The 22,865-nt window shown below is 37.9% G+C and overlaps 1 protein-coding gene across 4 annotated transcripts in view; it reads right to left on the bottom strand.

Moving 5' to 3' along the window:
- The window catches only part of LOC121941996 (glutamate receptor 2-like), a 68,725-nt gene that overhangs the window by 27,761 nt on the left and 18,099 nt on the right, over positions 1–22,865 (bottom strand). For all 4 annotated transcript variants that reach the window (XM_042485065.2, XM_042485066.2, XM_042485063.2 and 1 more), the window contains exons 3-16: positions 20,807–21,046; positions 18,941–19,062; positions 18,204–18,278; positions 16,770–16,823; positions 15,526–15,684; positions 12,107–12,274; positions 9,027–9,131; positions 8,821–8,928; positions 8,602–8,665; positions 8,300–8,442; positions 5,470–5,685; positions 3,815–3,969; positions 2,643–2,841; positions 266–513 (exon numbers count right to left, since the gene is read on the bottom strand). In XM_042485065.2, coding sequence (XP_042340999.1) covers positions 266–513; positions 2,643–2,841; positions 3,815–3,969; positions 5,470–5,685; positions 8,300–8,442; positions 8,602–8,665; positions 8,821–8,928; positions 9,027–9,131; positions 12,107–12,274; positions 15,526–15,684; positions 16,770–16,823; positions 18,204–18,278; positions 18,941–19,062; positions 20,807–21,046 — 2,056 coding nt within the window. The remainder of the gene's footprint in view (positions 1–265; positions 514–2,642; positions 2,842–3,814; positions 3,970–5,469; positions 5,686–8,299; positions 8,443–8,601; positions 8,666–8,820; positions 8,929–9,026; positions 9,132–12,106; positions 12,275–15,525; positions 15,685–16,769; positions 16,824–18,203; positions 18,279–18,940; positions 19,063–20,806; positions 21,047–22,865) is intronic.

Below are 22,865 nucleotides of genomic sequence, written 5' to 3'. Positions count from 1 at the left end.
GGCTGCACATGAACACAGCTACAGCTCACACACTGGCTAAAAACCACCTGACTACTATAGCAGGTGGTCAGCGAGTGTATTCTGATCATTGCTGTTAAGGCTTCAGAGCACCGAGTGAGGGAGACTCTGAATCCTAACTCTAAGTAGCTATTAAAAATGTCTTAGCTGTGTATGGGGAGAGGGACAGTTACTAGGCAGCAGGTTAGTAGTGTGAATGGTACATGGCAGTGCAGGTTGGCTAGCATTGTTATACTGATCCACCCACCTTAATGGGGATCCTTTGGGCGTGGCGATGCCATAGCCTTTGGAGTCCAGGTTTCCTCCCACTTTCATCGTGTCGCAGGGTTTCCTCTGCTCAATGTACTCGTTCATGGTGGACTCCAGCAGGTAGGCGTACTTCCCTTTGGACTTCCGGACACGCAAGACACCCTCTGATGTTTTCTTGACGAAGACGGAAGGCTCTGCCGATTTCATGTACTGCCACATCTTGTCAAACAAGGCGATTTTAGAGCGCTAAAAAAGAGAGTTGAGATAAACGTTTTAGTTTGTATACCTTTGGACCTAATTACACTGTAACACCATCGAATACAGGGTACTCTAACACTTTCCCAGCCATTGATGAGATTTTCTGTCATTTACAGCATTGGCTCATTGACGAGATATTCCGTCAATCTGTGTTTTCGCTGTTGTACTGTAGGGGGCACTGTTACAGATGTTGTGCAATAGAGCAACATTTCCGTGTCAAAAAACAAACGAATAAGACGATCCCAGGGTAAATGGAAGAGAGGACTACTAACTTACAGACTTTATCACTATTTAGCAGCTTTTCAGACCCTCGAAGTGACTTTATTTTTAAAAAGCAACAAGAAACACATTTAGCAACTTATTCAGAGCATCAGGGAGCACAGTAGTACCCTGGTTATGCTGAAAGAATAAGTTGATATCAATTTGATTCCTGCCAACTCCCAACAAGTAGAACAATATGTAAATATGTACAGTTTGCAACAAAGCCGTTGTTTAGGGACTTTTCTAAATCATGTGGCTCTTCCTGACATTTTGGGAGATGTTCCACTCTACAGTTCCACCATACCTCCAACAGAATATTATTTATACTTTTTTTAGTTTCTTTTTTGGTAAAATTCAAGTTGAAATGAGAAAATAAGAGGAAAAAACAACTAAACTAAATAAGACTAACTAAATATGAACTCGATTTTGCTTTTAAAAATGGCTTTGACTTACTGTCCAAAATCCAGGTGTTGCTAAAAAAAGAATGGAAGAAGCTAGGAAAAATGTGTGTGAGTGTGTGTGTGTGTGTGTGTGTGTGTGTGTGTGTGTGTGAAAAAAGAAAATCTGTTCTTTATTTTGATGTATTCATTGTTTATATAGTCAAAACACAAAATATTCTGGGGATCTTGAAAGATTAGTTAATATAACCAAAAATGCTGGCGCTGGCCAGTAACTTAATATAATACTCTGGCAGGTGTTAAGGTGTACTGAGGAGTTTTCTTGTAAAAACTAGAATGACCATCTTGCGGTTGTACGTCTCCACAAACCAGTCAAGTTGCAGCTACAGTTTACATTCACGTCTGCCCAGACTCATATGTAGCCATGACAGTTGACAATGCTTCAGGTATGGATTTGCTGTAAAGAAGCTAAATATTGTAAATGTGAATGCTTTACACACATGGTCAACCTGGCAGCACAGAAGATCTATACAAGCAGCACAATTTTAAGGTGGATACCCAAGATTAGTGTCACCAATTCAGTATCTGACTAAATTTCTGTCCCTTCTGTTCCCTTTCTGTTTAAAGTTACGGCGCTGAGCAAAGATAAGTGAAGTTTTTTTGCTGAATGTTTTGATGTTAAAGTGAAAATGAACTTTGACCTTTTGAATAAACAATTTCATCACTCCATCATTTTAATCCATTGGACATTTGTGAGAAATTTTGCTATAATTAGCATATTAATTCTTGAGTTATGGTCAAAAACATGTTTTTGAGGTCACACTGACCTTGACCATGACCACCAAATTCTAATTGTTTCATTCTTGAGTCTAAGTGGACCTTTATGCCCAGTTTGAGAAAATTCCCTCATACTCTAATTAAGCTATCGTGTTCATGAGAATAAGATGCATTCCAGGTCAGAATGAAGATGGGCAAGTTAACAGTTATCATGACTACTAAAATGTAATCAGTTAATCGATGAGTCCAACCAAATGTTTGCGCCATTGACGAAAATCTCTCGAGGCATTCTTGAGATATCACGTTCACGAGAACGGGGCGGATAGACAGACATATGGATGGACCGGCACGAAAACATAATGCCTCTGGCCACGGCTCCTGTCAGCGTGGAGGCATTAAAACTGGTTACCACTGAAGCATAATAAATGCAGTGACTGCACCCCCTTATAAAACATTTACAAAGACAACTTTTAGAGTATTTTAAAACTTGCTTAAATCAGTGTTTCTGTCGGTCCTTTCTTTCTGCCATAGCGTGTTAACGTCACCAACTGCTGATCAGTGGTGTACAGTGTCAGCAGGAATGCCAATCACAACCCCTCTTGTACTCTTTTCCGTAACCATTGTGTTATTTTCTGTTGCACTGTGAAGTAAGACATTATATGACCCTGGAGACATCCTTACCCTGAAGAACTCCTTGGTGGATCCAGAGTCCAGGGTTCCATACGCAATCTCTGTCTGTTTAGCCAGGTCTTCAGCGCTCTCGATGGGAGAAACCATCCTCTCCACTGTCAGGAAGGCAGCCAGGTTGGCAGTGTACGATGAGATTATGATCAGAGTGAAAAACCACCACACACCTCCAACAATACGACCTGACAGAGACCTGCACACAAAAACACATGAACAGACCATGGTATAACTGTTATTATAGTCTCACAGTCTTGGAACCAATTGGCTATTGGTCTTATGAAGATAACCTTCTGGGGGAAAAGGCAAATGTTTCAGGCTGATCTAGTGTGACCAGTGGATATCCAAGCCAAGATGTCTGTTTGTAGCAAATACAACAACCAGTCCAAGACATACCCACTAATGCAAAGGTTATTTGCTGTTTCGCAAAGTTGTAGTGAATAACAACAAACAGCAATAACTGACATTATTATTTTACTTTATCACAAGTCCATACCTGGGGATATGTGCACCATAACTACATGCAGACTTCAGGTAATGTGCGCCCCACAACCTTGTGCAGACCACAGACCTATATGTTGGTGCAGACTTTGCCAAAAAAGCAAATAAACAGGCTAAAAAAATCTGCTTTGTAATAGCATAGGCTGTGAAAGAATGAAAAAATAGCACTACATTTCAGTCATTCAAGCTGCAATTCTACCTCTGACCACAATGTGGGTTACAAATGACTACCTGCCTGACTTTGTGTTGCATGGCCTGCCAGTGTTTTAGTGTATACAGACATATTGTTAGCCCATAACTGCATCTTTTAACAGTTCATTTAGGGTCTACCTTATGACTCTTGTATTTTATCTCTACTTCTGTCTGTTACTGTTTCTTGTCACTGCTGTTCTGCAAGTCTAGATGTTAAGCTTAGAGTACGTCGTTTCATGCTGCGTGCATGACTATTTGTGCTTAAATGCTATGTTAATGCTGTGCTATTGTTTTGTACTATTGTACTGTAAGTAACAAGATGTCACCCTGGCCCTTCCTATTAAGCACTTCTTATATCAACTTGGATGTATTTTTACATACAGCTATTGTGAAACAAAATTATCATTTAACATATCGGAAATTGATTTATGCATACTAAAGATGCCTGAAAAGTTATGATTTAATGCCATACACACCTTGGTGAGATGTCACAACCCTGCCGCATGAAAGCGCCCAAAGAGAACCACAGGGAGTTAAAGATCCCAAACTCATTGGTGGATTCAGTTGTCAGTGGCAACGCGCCGTCCTCTGGCTCCTCTAGCGTCCACTCATAGGGGCTGAATCTGGACACCTACAAGATAATGTTATCATTAGTGCTTTGATTTGATACCTTACTTTGGCAGAAATGCTGTTCAAAGAACCTGGGTTTCTCTGATATGGTGGACAACACATTGTCCAACCTTATTTTTGAAGGTGGTATTTTAATTTTAAAACCTTCTAGTACAACTTTTTGGCACATGACTGAAAACTGCAGCTATAAATCCTATATAGTGTATTGTATTACAACACTGTCATAACAATAGGCATATTTACATGGAGCCTACTAATCCCATTAGAATCGGCTTGAAATCCCAAACAGATTAAACATGATCCATAAAAAAATAGTAATCAGCTTAAACAGGCCCAAACCGATTCAAATTTCAGTTGGTTGCAGAGGGGTAGTTTAAACCTTTTCATAAATGGATCAAAAGAAAATTTGTAAAGATGAAGCTGATTCATCTCTGACTGTGTTCTTTCTGAGCATGCCCCGTGTGCTCGCCTTCTTCTCCTTTTCATTGCCTCCAGTAGAAGTACGTTAGTATCACGTTGTTGCTTGATTACAACAGCAAATACTGCCCTGAACATATAATAAATATCCATTTTAGCCATTAGTTTGACTTCGGCTTCCAGTGGGGGGGGGCAGACAAGTGGCCCCATATCCATAATAACTTGTGCCCAGGTGAGTGAGAGGAGAGGAAGAGAGCGCAGCACTGCTGTCAGAAGTTATACATTATTCATTTTTCACTGCGAGAAAATGCATTTGTGGCATGAGAGCATGTGCAAAGTGTTAACTGCGTGTGTCTCATGATCAGTGCAAGAGTTGGCAGCCCCGTCAAGTTATTATATTTATAATTTTTGTGCATGCCACACAGCTGCTCAGTTTACATGCATCAGCGGACGTAAACACCAGATCATATTAGAGGACATCCCATGTAAACAGTTGACCCGAAATCTTCAAATAGGTTGATTTCAACTAACCACATGACATCTGTCATGAATATGAAGGAGTCTTTATGAATGATGTCTGGCATCCATAGCACAGCTGTATAATGATGAAAAATTCAACTGTTCAAAGATACCGTGGATTTAAGCAGTGAGGAGACACTGTGCCTTGAAATACATTATATGCATAGAGCCTTAATTTGATCAAGGTTAGGTTTTGGAAGTCTAATGAATGGATCTGTGCAAAATCTGCACTTGTAGTCTTTGATATAATGTGGGCTCAGACTCTTGCAGATTGTCAAATCAGCAACATTTTTACGTGATTTTGTCAATTTTCCATTCATATGATGAAACACACTTCACTTGTATACAATACAGCTGTCTTCACACACATCATGTGGATTTCTGGGATCTAAACCTTATTTTTAAGCTTCAACTCTTCTCAGTTTGCACATTTTAGGCAGAATACTCATGCATGCAGATGACACAAAACCATGTGAGGGAACTCTGACAGCCATGGTGACAGTAGAGTACCTGAGAGTTCTGGCGGTAACAAAACACATGTATACACATGAACAGAGTGACTTACCAGAAAGAGTACAACACTAACTCCTATATAGGCAAAGACAATGCACATCCAGATTTCATAGGCCAATGGGTCCAGGAAGGAGAAGACTCCTGGTTTGGATTTTTGCGGCTTCTTGATCATGATGGAGATTCCCAAAGACATGAAGGGTTTGGAGAAATCGATCACCTCTTCACGAACAAGAGTGATGGTCAGAGGAGCGACTGCTATGTCTGCTTTCTGTTGGGGACACAAAGACAAAGTGAGAGTGTTTGACAGTGGACTGTTCATGGACTTCATGGAGTCAGCTGTTGGGGAAAAAAAACTAGAGAATGCAATTTCTGAAGAAATTGTGGGTGTGAATGCTCAGTGTTGAATAGCCGATGCTTCACTGCAATGCTCAACATTGAAACATTGACTGCAAAGTTTGCTTTAAATGTTGACTGAAAACAAGAATGTATAAATAATGCAAAATATTTTAAAGCTTGTCAAAAAGCTGACGCTACACTGCAATGCTGGCTGAAATGAGTAAGAAGAAGGTGAAGTGGGAGGAATGACTACAAAAGTGGGAATAGCTTTAATTAGTATGAATATCAATGAAATGTTGAATAGAACAAATGATATAAAAATAAGATATGAGATATGTGAATGCTTGTTGCAAAGCTGACTCTACACTGCAATACTAGCTTAACTTTATTAGGAGACGGTGACTTTATGAGAAAAAAGTTGCTATTACCTGATGAAACTCAAAACATTCTCAAAAACAGATAAAGACTGGAAAGTCAGGAAACATGACATTAAAAACCTTTGAAGAAAAATTTTCAGATAAGATGGATGAGTTGTTAGTGTTAAACATTTTCATGCTGGAGTTTGAGTTCAGCCAATTTATATACTTTTCATATATTTTTCAATTTTGTTAAATTAGGATTTTACTTAGTCAGGATGTATACAATTTGTGAATGGACACTGTACATAAAGTGTTGCAGAATATCCATACAGGCTCATTTGTAATATTAGAAAAAAGTTGTAATATTTCACAATTTAAGTCATACATTTACAAGAGGAAGTTTTAATATACTTATTATACTCATTACTTAATTTAAGTCATACATGTATGAGGAAAAGTTGTAAAATTATGTGATTTACAAGAATGGACACTGTTTACATAGACCTTCAATTAATACTTACCTACTTCAATAACATATTTCATATTATTATTTTTCAAGGATACTTTAAATACATTTTGATGCTGCTTTTACTTTTAACAGTATTTCTACAGTGTCATATTTGCACTTTTGAATACCACTATAATTAAACCAATCATATATTCAATAATAATACTAAGAACCAGTGTGCGTGTGACTCAGCGATGTAAGCTGCACAGACACCCAAAGACACCTGAGACAACTCTGTCGTCCTCACACCTGTACTGAACTGTAGCTGCCTCACAGACGGTTGATGAAGAGGCGAAGATGCTCTATTTCTATTTCTGTTACTCCATTTTCTCTCATTTTTTTCCCTCCCTTTCAAGCGTTGACGTCTGTTATGACCACAGTATGCCAGGTATGTTTTGTGAGCTTTACAGAAAGGAAATAAAATGAATCCTTTTTGTATGATCTGTTGTTACCTGACCATCAGCTGGCTGTCCTGGGAGCGTCGAAATGTTAAGAACAGGTCTTTTTGTTGTTTTGTAAAGTTTTATATACACATAGAATACTACCAACTTAAAAAATCACCAGTCAACTAAGTCTAAAAATCTCTTATAGCACAACCTTATATGGGATTTGAACCTCCAACTTCCAGTTAAAGATCCTGTCACTAAACCCTTCACCTACCAGACACTTCACCTGCAGAGGAGGAAAATCAGTATGACTGTGCATAACTGTTTGGCTTTCATCTGTGACTTTTTTTGCTCAAACATTAGTTTAACCTCAAAATATTATTAAGTCGATTTCAACTTGCGAATTTCCCAACGAGGAAGGAGTAGAGGCTATGTAAGTACCTGAGAGCTGGGGTACTGGGGGGTCGAGCTAGCTTGATGGGTGAGTGTTTTTAATTTAAAAAAAAAACTACTTTAAACAAATGTACAAAGTAATATCATAAGTAACTGCACTTTAATCTGTCTCTTAAAAGACCTGAGGTTTTAAATAAAGATGCAGATTTGAGGTTCATTAATTGGATGAGGTACATCACATAGGAGTGTATGTGATATCAAATAAAAATGTCAAACTTTGCATTTACAAATGTAGTTTGTTGCCATTTTACATCTATTTCAACTTGCAAATTTCCACCAGTGAACAACCAGGTCAATTCACGAAATGTTTACATCCTGCCTACTCAAAATAATACTTCAAGAAAATCTAAAAATGTTTGAAAATGCTCGGACCAAACTCAAGCATGAATGTCTGATACACTAAACGTTCCTCCACCTTATCTGACAGAACACAAAATTTCTTTCTTGCTTTTTATAGCGTTACCCAACATTCCAGTTTTGACTTTTTTTCATAATGTCATGAGTCTGATGAGGTAAAAATAACAACTTTTTTCTCATACATTTAAAGGCATCTCATTAGTATGATTATCAGTGAAATGTTGAATAATAACCATGAAATATAGATCGTTAACTTTGTAGATGTTGAGCTGAGGCACGCCTCCAAAGCTTAAGCTATCCATGTAAAAACATAACACATTTTGCTTTTACTTAATACAGTGAGAAAGAGGACACCTGATGAACACAAAATGTGTTGGTGTAGTTTAAAAAATACTAGCACAGCAGCAGGTTGTCTGATTCTGTGTCTTTTTCTGTGTGTGTGCGCCCCTGTGTATGTTTGTGTGTGCGTTTTTCAAATCTTACCCCATACACCAGCTCTCCAACCATGCCATTCCAGATCTTGGTTTCGGCATCTCTGGCTCCATATTTGCCATCTCCCACAATCCTTAGCTGGTAGCGTATCCCACAGTGCTTTGCAATCTCTGCTGCCAGGTCAACGCAGTAGCCTAAGATCAGTCAAAAAACAAACAAACAAAAACATACACGCACAAGCACAAAGACACACATCAATAGTGTTAGAAAAGTGCCCTGAAATACTTTAACAATAATAAAGTAAGTTTTAAAGTAAAATTAACATACATACATTTTACAGTGTATGAACATACCTTCGTAACGGTCGTTGTCTTGAAACAGCTCTGCATTCTTCTTCAGCATCACGTATGGAGCTTCCTAGAGACACAGAGTGGTTCATCCATATGTTTTATTACAGTCATTACAACTCTATTTAATGTAAATTATGATGTGTTTTCAGTGGTGCCACAATGACTACAAAGGTACAACACAGTCTTTCCATTCCTTAATGTCATTATTCAAATGTTTATTACCAGAATAGTTGTGACGATGACAGTTTTATTTTCCATTCCCATGGTGTCGTTGGGGTAAAGGTCGGACTTTGTCACCACCATTTTATCCACCTCATTCCAATAGCCAATCTAAGAACACACACATATACACACACACAGATAGGTTACACATCACATAGCTACATGCAATTACAGTATCCACGTTGGTAAATTAACTGGTCAGTTACCTTAACAGGTCCATTGTTCTTCAGCTCCATAACCGTCACTGAGTAGTTGATTCTCTTCCCGTACTGGTCAAACTGAATGTTCCCTGTTAAGCCATCTACACGCACCTGCACACATACACACACACAAAACACACAATTTGTTTGTTTGCTTGTGTCTGCTGTATTGGCAGCCCTACTGAGTCAACGCAGCAGTCACATTCAAATGAATGAGGAGGCTGCGTTCACACGGTCTGAACACGGCCTTACATTCTGGACATTTGTGGCTGACATCACAAAACACTTAAAGTTAGTATAGGTGGGTTTCCTTTACAGATGTGCGAAAAACTTGAGTGATATTTTCGAAATGTCGATAAAACACAATTGCAAGATGACTGTGTGTCCACTAAGTGATGTTATGCGACTTCTCCTCTGGCGATAACATTCCAAGAAGCATGGTGATGGATGATCAAAACATTAGCAGCTTTATTTCTATTGCAGCCACCTCACTAACCCTCATTATTTCCAATCCAAGGTGACGTAGGTGTATTACGCGAGCAATAATGGAAAGGCAAGCCCCTTATTAGAAAGCAGCCACGTATGAGGGATTTCTGGGAGCTGATAGTCCACGGTTTCACAGAGGAATTATGGATTCAAAACTTCCAGATGATCCGCTCAACTTTTGAAGCGTTCTGTGATGCAATAACAGCTCTTGTAGCTCCTGCTGCATCATGAGGGAGCCAGTTCCTACTGACAAGCACAAAGCCATAGCATCATGTGACCAGAAAAGCCAAAAAAAGGATTTCCTTTGCGGTTCTGCAAAATATGGCTTTTTCGAATCGCCTGAAATATCACCTCATTAAAGTGTAAAAACTTTTCTGCAATAAACTGGAGATTTTTCAAAATGGAAGTGTTTCCATTATAAGTATTTTATATTTGCAATTAAAATTTGTGCAGTTTGATGGTTAATGGAAACTCGAAGGACTCACTTAACGATGTTGCAAAAAATTCCTTTTCTAAAGAAAACATGTCAGTTTTAAAATTTCAGTTACCATGAAGACTGTTTTTTTGCTAACACTGATGCTTATGATGCCTGCTATCATCTCACAAAGTTTGCCTACAGACAGTAAAAAAAATGGCAGAAGAAAAGAAGACAAGGAAACTGAACTGATCAGAGGAGAAGGCACAGGAGCAGATCAATTGCATACAGTGCCAGAGGGTCCATATAGACAACATATCCGTACTGCAGCAGGCTGCCTCAGTCACCAGCAAACACGGCCTGACAGCCAGATGCTTTCTGACAGGGACAGCCTGCCTACATGCCGTGACAGTGTTGTCGTAAGGTGCCCACAGAAATATTGGAATGCAGCCCTGAAAGGTTTGGAAGAACTGTTCCTCTGTGAAACCCAATATCACACCCCCACCACCCCTGAATCTCACGGCTGCTCCCACATCTCGCTCTCTACAGAGCTAACAGCAATAATTGCTAATAGAGATAGTGGGCTGAAAGCCTATTTGAACAACAGCCTGTTATCCCAAAAACAAACTCCCACTGCACCAAAAGGCCATTTCTCTGAAAATTCGCTAAACACAATTCCAAACAGAAGCACATGCCTGGTTATGCAGAATGATGCCATCACACCATCCGATTATAATAATCACTTCATGTCACCATTCCACCATGTCATTTTTTTCCTCCCAAATGCCCATTTCGCAAATCATTTTAACGTGCATGTGTGTGATGTTATTGGTTGCATGTGAGGCATTTTAAGAAATCCATTCACACTGATGTCAGATATGTGTCATTTCAAAGATAAATGTGAACAGTCAAAAGAGTTAGAAAGATCAGATCACCACCTTGTTGGAAAGATGACTTATAATTTAAATGGAAGCATGGTCAACCTCCTGCTCACAGAAGGTGGTTGAAAGATATTTTGCTGTCCATTAGACTGGAAAAACATAGATTAGGTTCCCTACATTATTTTGAAAAAATGTGTAGACCTCTCCTAAATTATGTTGATTGAACTCAGCCTCCTTGTTTGTTTGTTTGTTTTCATTTTGTTTTATTGTTTTTCCATTTTTCCCATTTATTGCCTTTTTTACACTTTCATCTGAACATTTATTTATTTTCTTATCTTGTGTGTGTAAGGTATTGGTAAAATTCATTGGGTTCTGCTGCTAGGGGAAAAATCTCTTTTGGGGATGACTTCATTTTCTTTATTTAACGTCAAAATCTTGGCCATGTTGCAGTAAAATAGCTAGTCAGGAATATTTTTTTTCTATTTTAGTCGTTAAGGTTCTTTGTGGAATAGTTACACTAACTTTAAGCCATTCCTTAAGTAGACCAAGAAATTCTTACATTAAGGAAACATTTAAACGAAACCTCATGGAGAAGACTTGTTGCATGTTTTATGCAACCAATTTTATATCGACCCTTTGAAACCTGGGTCAACATGAGTTTCCCTATGATGCATTCAGAAGCCTTTCACAGGATATTTGACCCTTTGAAACCTGAGTACATTGCTTTGATTTCTTTTGAAAGCATGGGGAAAAAATTGAATGACCAAAATAGCAGGAAATGTCCAAAAATTGCATTAAATCAATGAAGATGATGAGAAAATCACTTAAAAATTAGTTTTTAAAAAGAGGGGAGGTTTATTACATTACATTGGGGAGAATTTCCAGAAGTTTTATTTTTAATTATAATAATTTATATTTAAAATTATGTAACAGAAAAAATATGAATGTATACATTTTTTTGTTAGTTTTTGTTTCTTACTTTTTGCTTATTTTTTAACTATTTTACTACGTTTTTGCTGTTTTTTGGAACATTCCATGTCAAGTTGCTCATTGTCTTCTTATATCGATTTTGAAAGAAATCAAACCAATTTGCTCAGGTTTTAAGGACACCTCAACACTCACTCAACTTCAGGTGTTTTGTGTGACTGGCCACTGAGCTTTCCACCACAATTCAGACACAGGTGAATTTTGGGCCTCATCACCCTGCCTCCATCACAACATCTAACCCCTAACTCTGACCAGCTTTTATAGAAATGGGTCAGTGTATCTCTCTTCTGAGTGAGGAGGCTCTTAAACATGGTTACCTGTTTGAGGGCACGTTCAATCTCCACCCCCTGTGCCCAGGGAACTGCTGGATTGGCCAGACAGTCTCCACTGTTGCCACGACGACTCATGTCTATTCTCTGCTTGTGAAGGAAGCGGAACGCCTCAGTCATGACGTGGACAGCATCATATGTGAGAGCGGAGGTGTACTGAAAGACACAGACACATTGGCAGAAATGATTAATTCTTATTATTTCTTATATACTACTAATAATAATAATAATAATAATAACAATAACAATAATTTAACAGTCACGTATAAGAGACAAAATAAACACATTAAAGAAAAAACATATATAATGAAAAGGACGGAAATAACAGTTCTCAAAGATTTGCATGATTTGATTGACATTTTGATCATCAGGAAGTATGCCATATTACATTACATAAGTCACAATCTTGAGGAAAAAAATTTAATAATTGAAGAAAAAAAAGTGTTAATTTCCAAGAAAAAAGTTGCAATATTACAAGATCAAAGTTGGAAATTTATGAGAAAAAACAATATTACAATATTAATCTAATAAATTTATTGATTTATATATTTTTTCTCTTATTATTATGACTTTTTTCTTGAAAAACAACTTTATTCTTGTAATGTATATTTTGCTTTCAAAATCTAATATTTGTTTTTCCAGTAAAGATTATAAATGTTTTAAACAAAAGAGGCAATACTTTAATAATGTGATTTCAATAACGAGTGCAAAGTCTCAAAGCATATCTGCTATTTCTGTTCATGTGTGTGCAGCAGCGGTATGTGCAAAAACGCTGTGTGAAGAACTCTGAGTGTGGTGATTAATAAATATGTGCTCAGCCAGTCATCACTGGTCTTATCACTCTGAAACAGCTGAGCCAACCACAGTTACGCACAATGACAACAGCTCGACAAATTAATACTCTCCAGGAAATCATATTTTTGCCTGGATGGTGCAGAGTGGATCAACAAGAACATGCAGCACCACAAATCTGAAGCCTGAGGATGACACAAGCATGTGGGTTTTTAGCATTTAATAAGTGAAATCATGACCAAAAAACCCAAACTGTTTAAAACATTTCTTTAGTGCAGATTTTTATACAATCAAATCAATCTGAAACTAAACCCGTCATAATTCGAGGGTACTTCACGCTGTGAACGGTTACATAATATCTTAAAATGTGTCACAGCACAGTTTGTTTCACAATTCATTCCAAGAATAAAACATGATTTATTTCTGGCACACACAGGATTAATGAGCCACAGTAATCGTTGTCTCCTACAGGCAGAATGCCCAGGTATAAACGGACCCGTCTGATGTGTGTGGAGGTGTGTGTGGTTATTCTGTAGCAGCCTGGTGTCCTGTGCACAATGGTAAATCGAAGTGAGAATGGTGTTGTGTAACAATGCACCTGTGCTCTGGTGTGGCACTTCTAAAATCAGATGGAGCGGATATAGCAACATATGTGTCCTGTTGCCCTCACATGGCTGCAGGGATTTAAAGGGATGGGATGGATCTCTTAAAGAATGGTTTTATGAAGTATGTATCCATAGTCAGTCCAATAAATACAGTAGATCTCAGCACACACCCAGTTTGGAGAAACGGCAGGAGTGCCGACACGAAAGTGGAGCGGAGCACCAGTCAAGTTGTACTGACAGTTAACATCCATGTCTGTGAAAACACTGACACTTCACACATGGAAGCATTTGTTGATCCAAACTAATCCCTCTATACACCAGTCACACAATAACACAAGCAAACTAACTGATTGAGGCAACAGCTCCTGTGCTCAGTGATGTTAAATCGCTGTTTTTTTCTCAGTGGAGTGGCTTTGAAGAGAGCGATATAACGGCTTCAGTTCCGTCAGAAAATTGTTGTCTGCTGGTAAGGCCAAGCAGTGAAAATACTCGAAATATAGTGTACACTTAAAGTGATGTTGTTTTTTTTTAGGTGGCTGTATACTGATCGGCCAAAACATTAAACCCACTGACAGATGAAGTGAATAACATTGATCGTATTGTTACGATGCAGTGTTCTGCTGGGAAACCTCGGATCCTGGTGTTCACTTGGATGCCACCTGACACACTCTACCCACCCAGACATGGTGCAGACGGAGTACCCCCCTCATAGCAATGGCTCATCCCAATGCCGGAGGCCCCCCAGCAAACCCATGCACCATGCCATACCCCTGAGACTGCTCATGAATGGCCTGAGGAATGTGACAAAGAGCTTTAAGCATCAACCTGGCCTCTAAATTACCCAGATTCCAGTCTGACTGACAATTCAACCTTGCAATCCACAGGACATAAAGGATTCACAGCCAATGCCCCAAGACACCACAAGAAACCTCCAGAGGACTTGCATCCATGCCTCGACAGGTCAGAGGTCAGTCTGATCCAAGGAGGCCCCACTGCAGATCAGGGGTACTTCTGGGGTATCAGGACATCTCACAGATACTCCAACAAACTGGGATCTGTTAAATTTAGAGGCCAGGTCAATGCCTTGAGCTATTTGTCACATTCCTCAGTTTGCTGTGTGGCATCTACATGAATGCCAGGACCCAAGGTTCCCCAGTAAAACATTGCTTTGTAGCAAGATGATCAATGTAACTCACTTCATCTGCCGGTGGTCTGATCGGCATACAGATTTTGTTGTTTTGTTGCCACAGCAGTACATTGCTGAGCTTCTGTGCCGGACTGCTATCTGCTTCTCTGAACTGAGGTTGTGCTGCTTGGCATCTACTGTATGTAATACATTGACTATAGATAAGTACCTCATACAATCCCACTTCAAAATATCCAAACAATCTTTCTAATAAAATTAAGCTTTTCATACAACATTACTTAGATACAGCAAGAACCACTCACATTAATTTATGGATATAAATGCTTTATGCACAGTAAAGCTTCATTTTTGTTGCCAGTATAGATGCATCTACTGCTCTGAGAGTGTTTTCGTTTTTTCTTTGGCATTTTGTGCAGCACTCCATTATTTCGGCGATTTGCTCCGAGTGTTTAGTTTGCTTTTGTTGATAAAGCCATGAAAGTTGCAACAGAGTTTATTGGACCAGAAATAGGCATGCTTCTGAGACATCAATTCCCAGCAGTCTCGACCCACTTTGCAACAAAATACTTCTGCTAAATAAAAACTAGCTTTGCGCTGCTTAATTTGGATGAACCTTCCACCTCTCCTCCCGCCGGTGCATTGTGTGCTCTGCACCGGTCACCAAAATACACACAAGCAAAGTGAATTTCAAGGTCAAGAATACACCCAACCTTTGGAGCGCTGCTTGTTTTATGATTATGTTATGTGATCTTTGGACTAGCTCCAGGTAATCTGAATCTTCCTCACACAGCTGCTGTCAGTCCTGAAACAATTTAAATCATTTAAAACAGCACATGAACTAATGTTAAATGTTCATATCTTACTCTGATGCGTGTGTCAGCTCCAGGATACTCCTTCTCCTCCAGTGCCTCCCATCGCTGATCGAACTTTGCCACCCCAGGATCGTCAAAGTCCACTATCTGAAAGCCCGACACGTTGGCACCTCCGTACTGGATTTTGGAGAGGTCACCATCTACGAAACCCTGGAACAAGATTAAGGACAAGAACAACAAGCGTTTATTTCAATTCATGACTTTTTATTTACGTTTACATACTGATATCTGAGGGACCTTAATAATCATAAAAATTGGGATTATCATTTTGACCATAATCCCTTGGCCATACAGCCCTACTTCACAGCCCATCACATAATGCCATTGAGCCCAAAAAGACTTTTTCCTATAGAAATTTGTTATGAAAAGATGAGCGCAATTTGGGTTTAATTGAGTAAGCAGATCTTTTCCCAGAGTTTCAGGCTTTTCTCCATATTTCAGAACACAGATTGGTTCATAATGAAAACAGAAGAGAGCACAGCATTTTGCAGTAAGTGTCAGTTTTGCTTGTTGCTCACAGTATAGCTGTGTGTTGCTCCAAAATTAGACATACAGTAGGTCGTGCGCTTTTACGTACACGCTGCACAAATTGATTGTAATAAGGCAGCCCTTATTGATGAATCCTGAGCTACATCACAACTGTTTTATTTCAAAATAATTGCAGTTACAGCTAACATGTGCAACACTTTGCTGCCATAACTAGATGTCAGTTGATTTCATGTTACATTTACCTTAGAATAATTGCCGTTATTGGTGTTGATTGGTAGAGAAAGTTTATCCTCTGTTATAATATTTATTGTTATCAACCATATTAGAAGCTGGAAACCATTCAAAACTCTATCAATAGTGATGAAATTACCCACATGCTCATAATCCTCTAAGAATGGAATTTTGGATGGAGACTGACTAAGGACCAATGCTCTGCTGTATATACACCAGTCAGCCACCAATCACTGGTTGCTGGATCAGCCGTGCTGCTTTGAGCGTTGTTGCTGCATGTGTGTCTGCCAGCCGGTTCTCAGTCTATAAATCTGTTTCCCTCTGAAGCTGTCTGACACCTGCTGCCTGCCTGATACCTCCCCTCCTGTTGAGGCTTGTTTGGATGTGACAACTTGCTCAGCCAGCCAGCCGGTCCCTGACTTTAATATCTCGCTATATAACACGCCATGTCTTTATTTATCAGCCACATACTGCGGTGTTTAATCAGGTTGAAGCAGAGATAGACAGTGACTTACCAAGTTTGCTATGATGTAGTGGTATCCTTTCACATGCCGGCCTATAGTGATCACCTGATGGGAAAAGAGTACAAGCTATGTCAGTATTTTACACAAATGATCAAAAATAAATCAAATGCATTTCTGGGGGTTTTTTTACTCGTCTATCACTGCTGTCCTGTAAAAACCATGTATCTCTAAAAGGTTTACTATTCCAAAATTAAGAAAAGTCAACAGACCTGTTTTCAGCTTAAAATGCCAGGACAATTCAATAGGTTTTAACCTTTTCAAACCTGGATCAACATCAGCTTCTTGTACAGCATTCAGACACCTTGCCTTGAAGCCTTGAGCAAATTGGTTTGATTTCTTTGAAAAAAAAAAAAAGAAACAAGCAGGAAATGTCCTGCAAACTGCAAAAACATTGTAAAGGGTGACATGAAAAAAAAACAAAAAAGAGAATCATTACCTCTGGAAAAATATCATGAAAATTTAATTTATGATAATTATGATCATATATTTAAAAATGGGTCACAGAGAAAAAGAATTTGCTTTCTTTATTTGTATTGATTTAATCTTATGTTACTTTATTTTGCCCTTTTTTAGGTCATTTGCTGTTGTTCTGTTACCTTTCTTTCTTTCTTTCTTTCTTTCTTTCTTTCTTTCTTTCTTTTTTGCTAAATTTCAGGCAATATTCTGACTTTTCATTGTTTCTTTCTATTTTGGGGGGTAATTCCTTGTTAGTTTCTCAATTCCTTTTTCATTTTTTTTTTTGAGAAATGAAGCTAATTTGCTTAGTTTTCAAAGGGTTAAATGCTTTATTTAGCTTGAGAAGTAGGAGCATTTTCTCATCACATCCCAACATTTGTCATATCAAATATACACATGGTTTTGCGTGGACAGCAAGACTATGGTCAGCTACTGTCATATTTCTGTTGTTTTGCAACACTGAAGAATGAGGAGGTGAGAGGTTGTAGTGGCATTTGTCAGCAGCAATTATCAAAGTAAAAGCTGGAGAAAACAAAACACTCAGCTTAGTTACATAACGCAGAACACAGTTGGTCTGCTATTTGGTAGACAAAAGGTTAACTTTCCCCTTGGAGCATCATTACCTGCAAAATTTGTAAAACATATATATACACATTTATATATATATGATTTATCATCATACTCCACAAAAAAAAATTGAACACAAAAAAAGTACTGGGATTTGTATGTTTCTGCAAAAAATGTGTCACATTTGCACATTATTATGTAACAGGTAAATTTAAACTTTATGTTTTGACAACACTGTGGTTAATGTGTGGTGAGGTTTAGGCACAAAAAAACAGTTTGTTACGGTAAGGAAAGGAGAATATTCTTCATGTCGAAATGGCGGAAGATTTCTTTTAGATGGATGGATATCATTATTTATGTAGGTAGTAGTGAAAGTAGAAATAGGGAAAAGTAGTGAGTAACCTGCTCCATGATGTCTTTGACTTTGTCTTGTTCACAGTCCAGGATTATACGTCGCTCCTTACGGATCTCCAGGTCCTAAAAAACCAAGAAGTGTTCAACGTTAAAATCTGTCATTTTGTTTAGGCCTGCAGCGTGAAATGTAACAGCGGGCCGTTTTTCTCCTGATGCACAGTGAGGCTCCCTCTTCACCTCCACCACTTTGGTATTTTGGTGTGCGGCTGTGGGAGGAGAGGTGCAGCAGAGAGTGGAGAGTGAGTCATCCAGCTGCACACTGCATGCTGCCCACCACTGTAGGACAGCTCACTGACTAACGGTACGAGCTGGACCACAGCTTTGTGCTATTTTGGTCACTTTAATTGGGAGGTAAATGCACCAATGTAGACCATCCTGAAATCACAGAAACCACTAACTGAAAAAAAAACATTCCTTTGCCGAACTGCACAATATATAGGTAGTGCTTTATTTCACAAATCTCATAGTATCTTGATCATAGACAGGAAGTGACATGAAGCTGGGATTTCTTAATATGTTTCCCAGAAAAGATGATGCGGTTCCTGAGTTAAATTGAGTATGGATGAATGTCTGTACCAAGACTGTTTAAATCAGACTTTCAGCTTGCAGTTATGTATAAATTTGACCTGTAATTACAGCCCTCCATCAGTCTGATTGGGGTCATATTTCTTAGGCAGCATTTGCACACAACTTCCAATCACTCACAGTGTGCAGAACATGAGTACCTGAAACAGGGAGCGGTAGGCTTCATCCTTCCGCTCATCTTTGAGGTTTCCCACATTTATCGCTGTGACGACCCATTTTTTCTCTGCTGCAGTGTCCAGTATTACCTGAAGAGTAGACAGACCTGGACAAACAACAGCACATGATGGGTTCCATTAGAATACCACAAATATTTTTTTCTAGATTGTACAGGGGCAAAAGGATAGCACTGCAGTTCAATCAGAAATAGTTTACCCAGCTAGCAATTTTTGGTTCTAAAAACATTCTCAGAATGGCACAAAGCAACTGATGCAATGTTTTAGTAGCATTTCAGTGGCAAGTTTTCTTTAAATTCCCCAAACTTTCTTCTTAAAGTTAGGGTAACATTCTCTATAAACATAAAAAAATGTTAAAAATGTTTGTTTTTTGATGTTGTTTTTTTTTTGTTTTAACATATCATATAATACATTTTCATTTTTAAAAAAATGGTCTATAATCTCAGTCCTCAAAAACATGCTCTCAAAGTTGCTTTTAAACTGTTCTTCCTTTGTTCTCATGTAACACTGTGGGAACATTTTACAAAAGAACATTCTATGATCGGTCACCTCTCAACATCACCAAAACATCCTCAGAACGTTGCAGTTAAAGCATAACGTCTTAGTCAGCATTTAACCTTACAGGAACAATACCTCAAATTATTTATTTATTTATTCATTTATTTAAAAGGGACAAAGCATATTAATCAATACCAGTGCACTTAGCACTTAGTGCATTTAGGTTTGGGCATTTTCAAAAAACATTTTCAGAAGGTTATCACCAAACACTTTTGGGGATGATTTTACAGAATGTTATGCTTTCCTACAGAGGATCATTCTGCAAACTGAAAGAAAAGTTTTCATTTAACAAAACATTACTAGAATACTGCATTGAAAAATTCTCAGAAACATTTTTAGAACCAAAACTTGCTTGCTGGATTTGTGATTCAAAGAAAAGTGCTATATTTTAGCTGTAAACTCATTTACACACATTTAACACATCAGTCTCAATAAAGCGCACAGTCTGCTGTTTGTTGTTCCGTTGTGGGAATGTTTTATTAAAGAACATTCTATTATGTGTAGTGTTGCAGAAAATGATTCTATTGTCGTTAACATATCACATAAAGAAATGTTTCACATAAAATGTTGTGTAATCCTAGGCTTCACTAACATCCTCAAAAAGATTTTCCAAATGTTTCTTTGAAAATATTCTTTCTTTGTTATCATGAAACACTGTAGGAACGTTATAAAATGGAACATTCTATGATCTGTCACATCTAAACATCACTAAAACATCCTCAGAATGCTGCAGTTCTAACGTTGCGGCTTAGTTTGATTTTTACCCTTAAAGGAACGTTATTTGAAATGGCAAAAATTCTTTGAACATTAGATTGAAATGTTTCCTTTAAAACATTATTGCAACTTGTAGGTAACATAAGCCAATGTTGTAGGAATGTATCCTGCTTGCTGGGTATAACCCTTTTAGTATTGCTGCTTTTTTTTCCAGTGCATACCAGGTAGGTACTGGGTATACAAACTGTAACAAAGCTGAATCCAATATGAATCTGCTTATCCAATTCAAATAATTTAAAAGCCTTATCAAACTATGAAGGTTAAATTCACTGTACTAAAAATAACAACAACAAAATAATAATGCAAACAAAGTGTTTGAAATAATAATGTGCTTATGTGACCAACTAAAAATTTTACTGGCATCAGTGCCGCCAGTGGAAAAATTTGCCTGGAGGCCTGTCTTAGTTTTTTCACAAAAATAATGAAGAGATGCTGTAATGGCGACTAAGTTGTGCGATAAAATCACACGCTTTACATAATTAACAATGAGATATCTCTTACCTCTATCACTGTCGTATAGATAGGCAAACTTTTCCCATTTGTAGTACTCCACTAATGAGATGAGCGGTCCCTTGATGTCCGGCCTCATCTGGAGAACAAACTGATTCATTCCTTCTGCTGGGAAAGACGGCGTGATGAAGGAGACATGTAGTGTCTCACAGAAGGACGTGATGGTGTTTACCGACTTCTTGTCGTAGAAGCCGAAAATGGCGTAGACGCCCCGAGAGAACTGGGAACAAACTAGGAGAAAGAAAGAGATACATTTTACTAAACCATTAAACAGTGAGAGACAAATAGAGCAGATTAAACTGAGAAACAGTAGGCTAGCAGGATTTTGGTTTAATCTTAAACAGTGAAAAAGGGAAGGATGTCCTTGTTATCAATACCCTGCCACAATAATTACCTTTTAATCATTTAGCCTGCTGTAATAACATTTATGCTTTTATACAGCTGATGATTATGCAGATTATACATTTATTGTTGATCAATATTAGTATTGAATACCTATTACAACAATGATACCCCGGCCACTTTCTAATTCACAATAAAAGTAGTCATTCACATTCTTTTGTAATTAAGTATACATAAGGTGCCAGAGTGCATAAAACAGCATCACAATAGAGCTTGTTTATCAAAAAGTGGCAGTGGAGGATCCCCCGCACCCCACAGAGGTCCAGCCAAGCCCCCTAAAATCCCCAAAACACTTTAAAATCCTGAAAAAACAGTCCTAAAATCTTAGAAACATCTTAAAATCCTGAAAACATCCTAAAATCCTAGAAATGTCCTGAAATCTTACAAATGTTCTAAAATCCTAGGACATTTGTGTGTCATCTGCATAACTATTGAAGGATAATTTTGTTTTTTTATGATCTGAGTTTGTGGGTTTGAAAGGAAGAGGCCCAAGAATGGAACCATGGGGAACTCCACGTCATTATTTTACAAGCAGATGGCTAAATCTGTAGAGTCGGACTGGCAAACTTGAGAGGACGATGACAGGCTATTAAAACACAGCCTGGGACTAGTTCAATTTTGTAAAATGAAATTATTGTCAAGATCATTGCCTGAGATCAGGAGGAGGACAGGTATGTAAGAGAAAGCCTAAATAAATAATTCATTTTCTATTTCTATCTATATTTCATTCATCCGTTAGTTCAGAAATTCCATTACTCTGCAGGGCAGATTGTGATAATATTACTGGTGGTATGTAGTCTAAATAAAATTTAAAGGTCAAGTGCAGGGGATGAGAAATCTTTTATTAACGATTAGCGACGTGGTCTTGCACTGATATCTAAAACATCCTGTCATCACTTTCTGGATGTTGCACAATGAGAAAGCTGCTTTCAACCTGTCTTAATAAACAACATTTTTAAGATTTTATTCAAACTTGCCAAAGTCTCACCAACTCTAAAATAAATATAAATAAAAATAGTTCCAACATATATATATATATATATATATATATATATATATATATATATAGATAGATAGATAGATAGATAGATAGATATAGATATACAGATAGATAGATAGATAGATAGATAGATAGATAGATATAGATATACAGATAGATAGATAGATAGATAGATGGCAATAAAAGATACTTTCATTGAAGTGCTGTCCTATTTTGACAGTTTTGATATCCATTTTAAGGATTCAGCACCACTTTCTACCACTCATATTGTGAGTGAGCACATTGTATTTGATTTTTACTACATACATTTACCTTATGTTGCATTATTATATGTTGTCAAAAGAGGTTAACATTTGCGGATATGTCAGGAGGTGCTTTTTTATTTAAAAGCTGTACACAGTAAAGTCCTTTGTCTGCAGCTATATTTAGTCGTCCCACTTCAATGACCTTGTTCTTACTCTAGAAATAAAAAGTCCAGTTCCATCTGCCTGAGTATGACATTGCAGTCATATGCATTATATACTGTATTAATGCATATATTTATGTTCTCTGCTTAATAAATAAGGTCTGACATCCTGATATGAACATGACTCAACCATGGCTAATAATCCTTCATATTTCATTGCTCTTTTAATAACGTGGAACAGC

This window comes from Plectropomus leopardus, chromosome 3 (assembly GCF_026936395.1).
Source record: "Plectropomus leopardus strain MGB_pleo_1.0 chromosome 3, ASM2693639v1, whole genome shotgun sequence".
In the NCBI taxonomy this organism is placed as follows: domain Eukaryota; kingdom Metazoa; phylum Chordata; class Actinopteri; order Perciformes; family Serranidae; genus Plectropomus; species Plectropomus leopardus.
The sequence above is the reverse complement of the archived record's forward strand: the minus strand, read 5'-3'. Positions and strand labels throughout refer to the sequence as shown.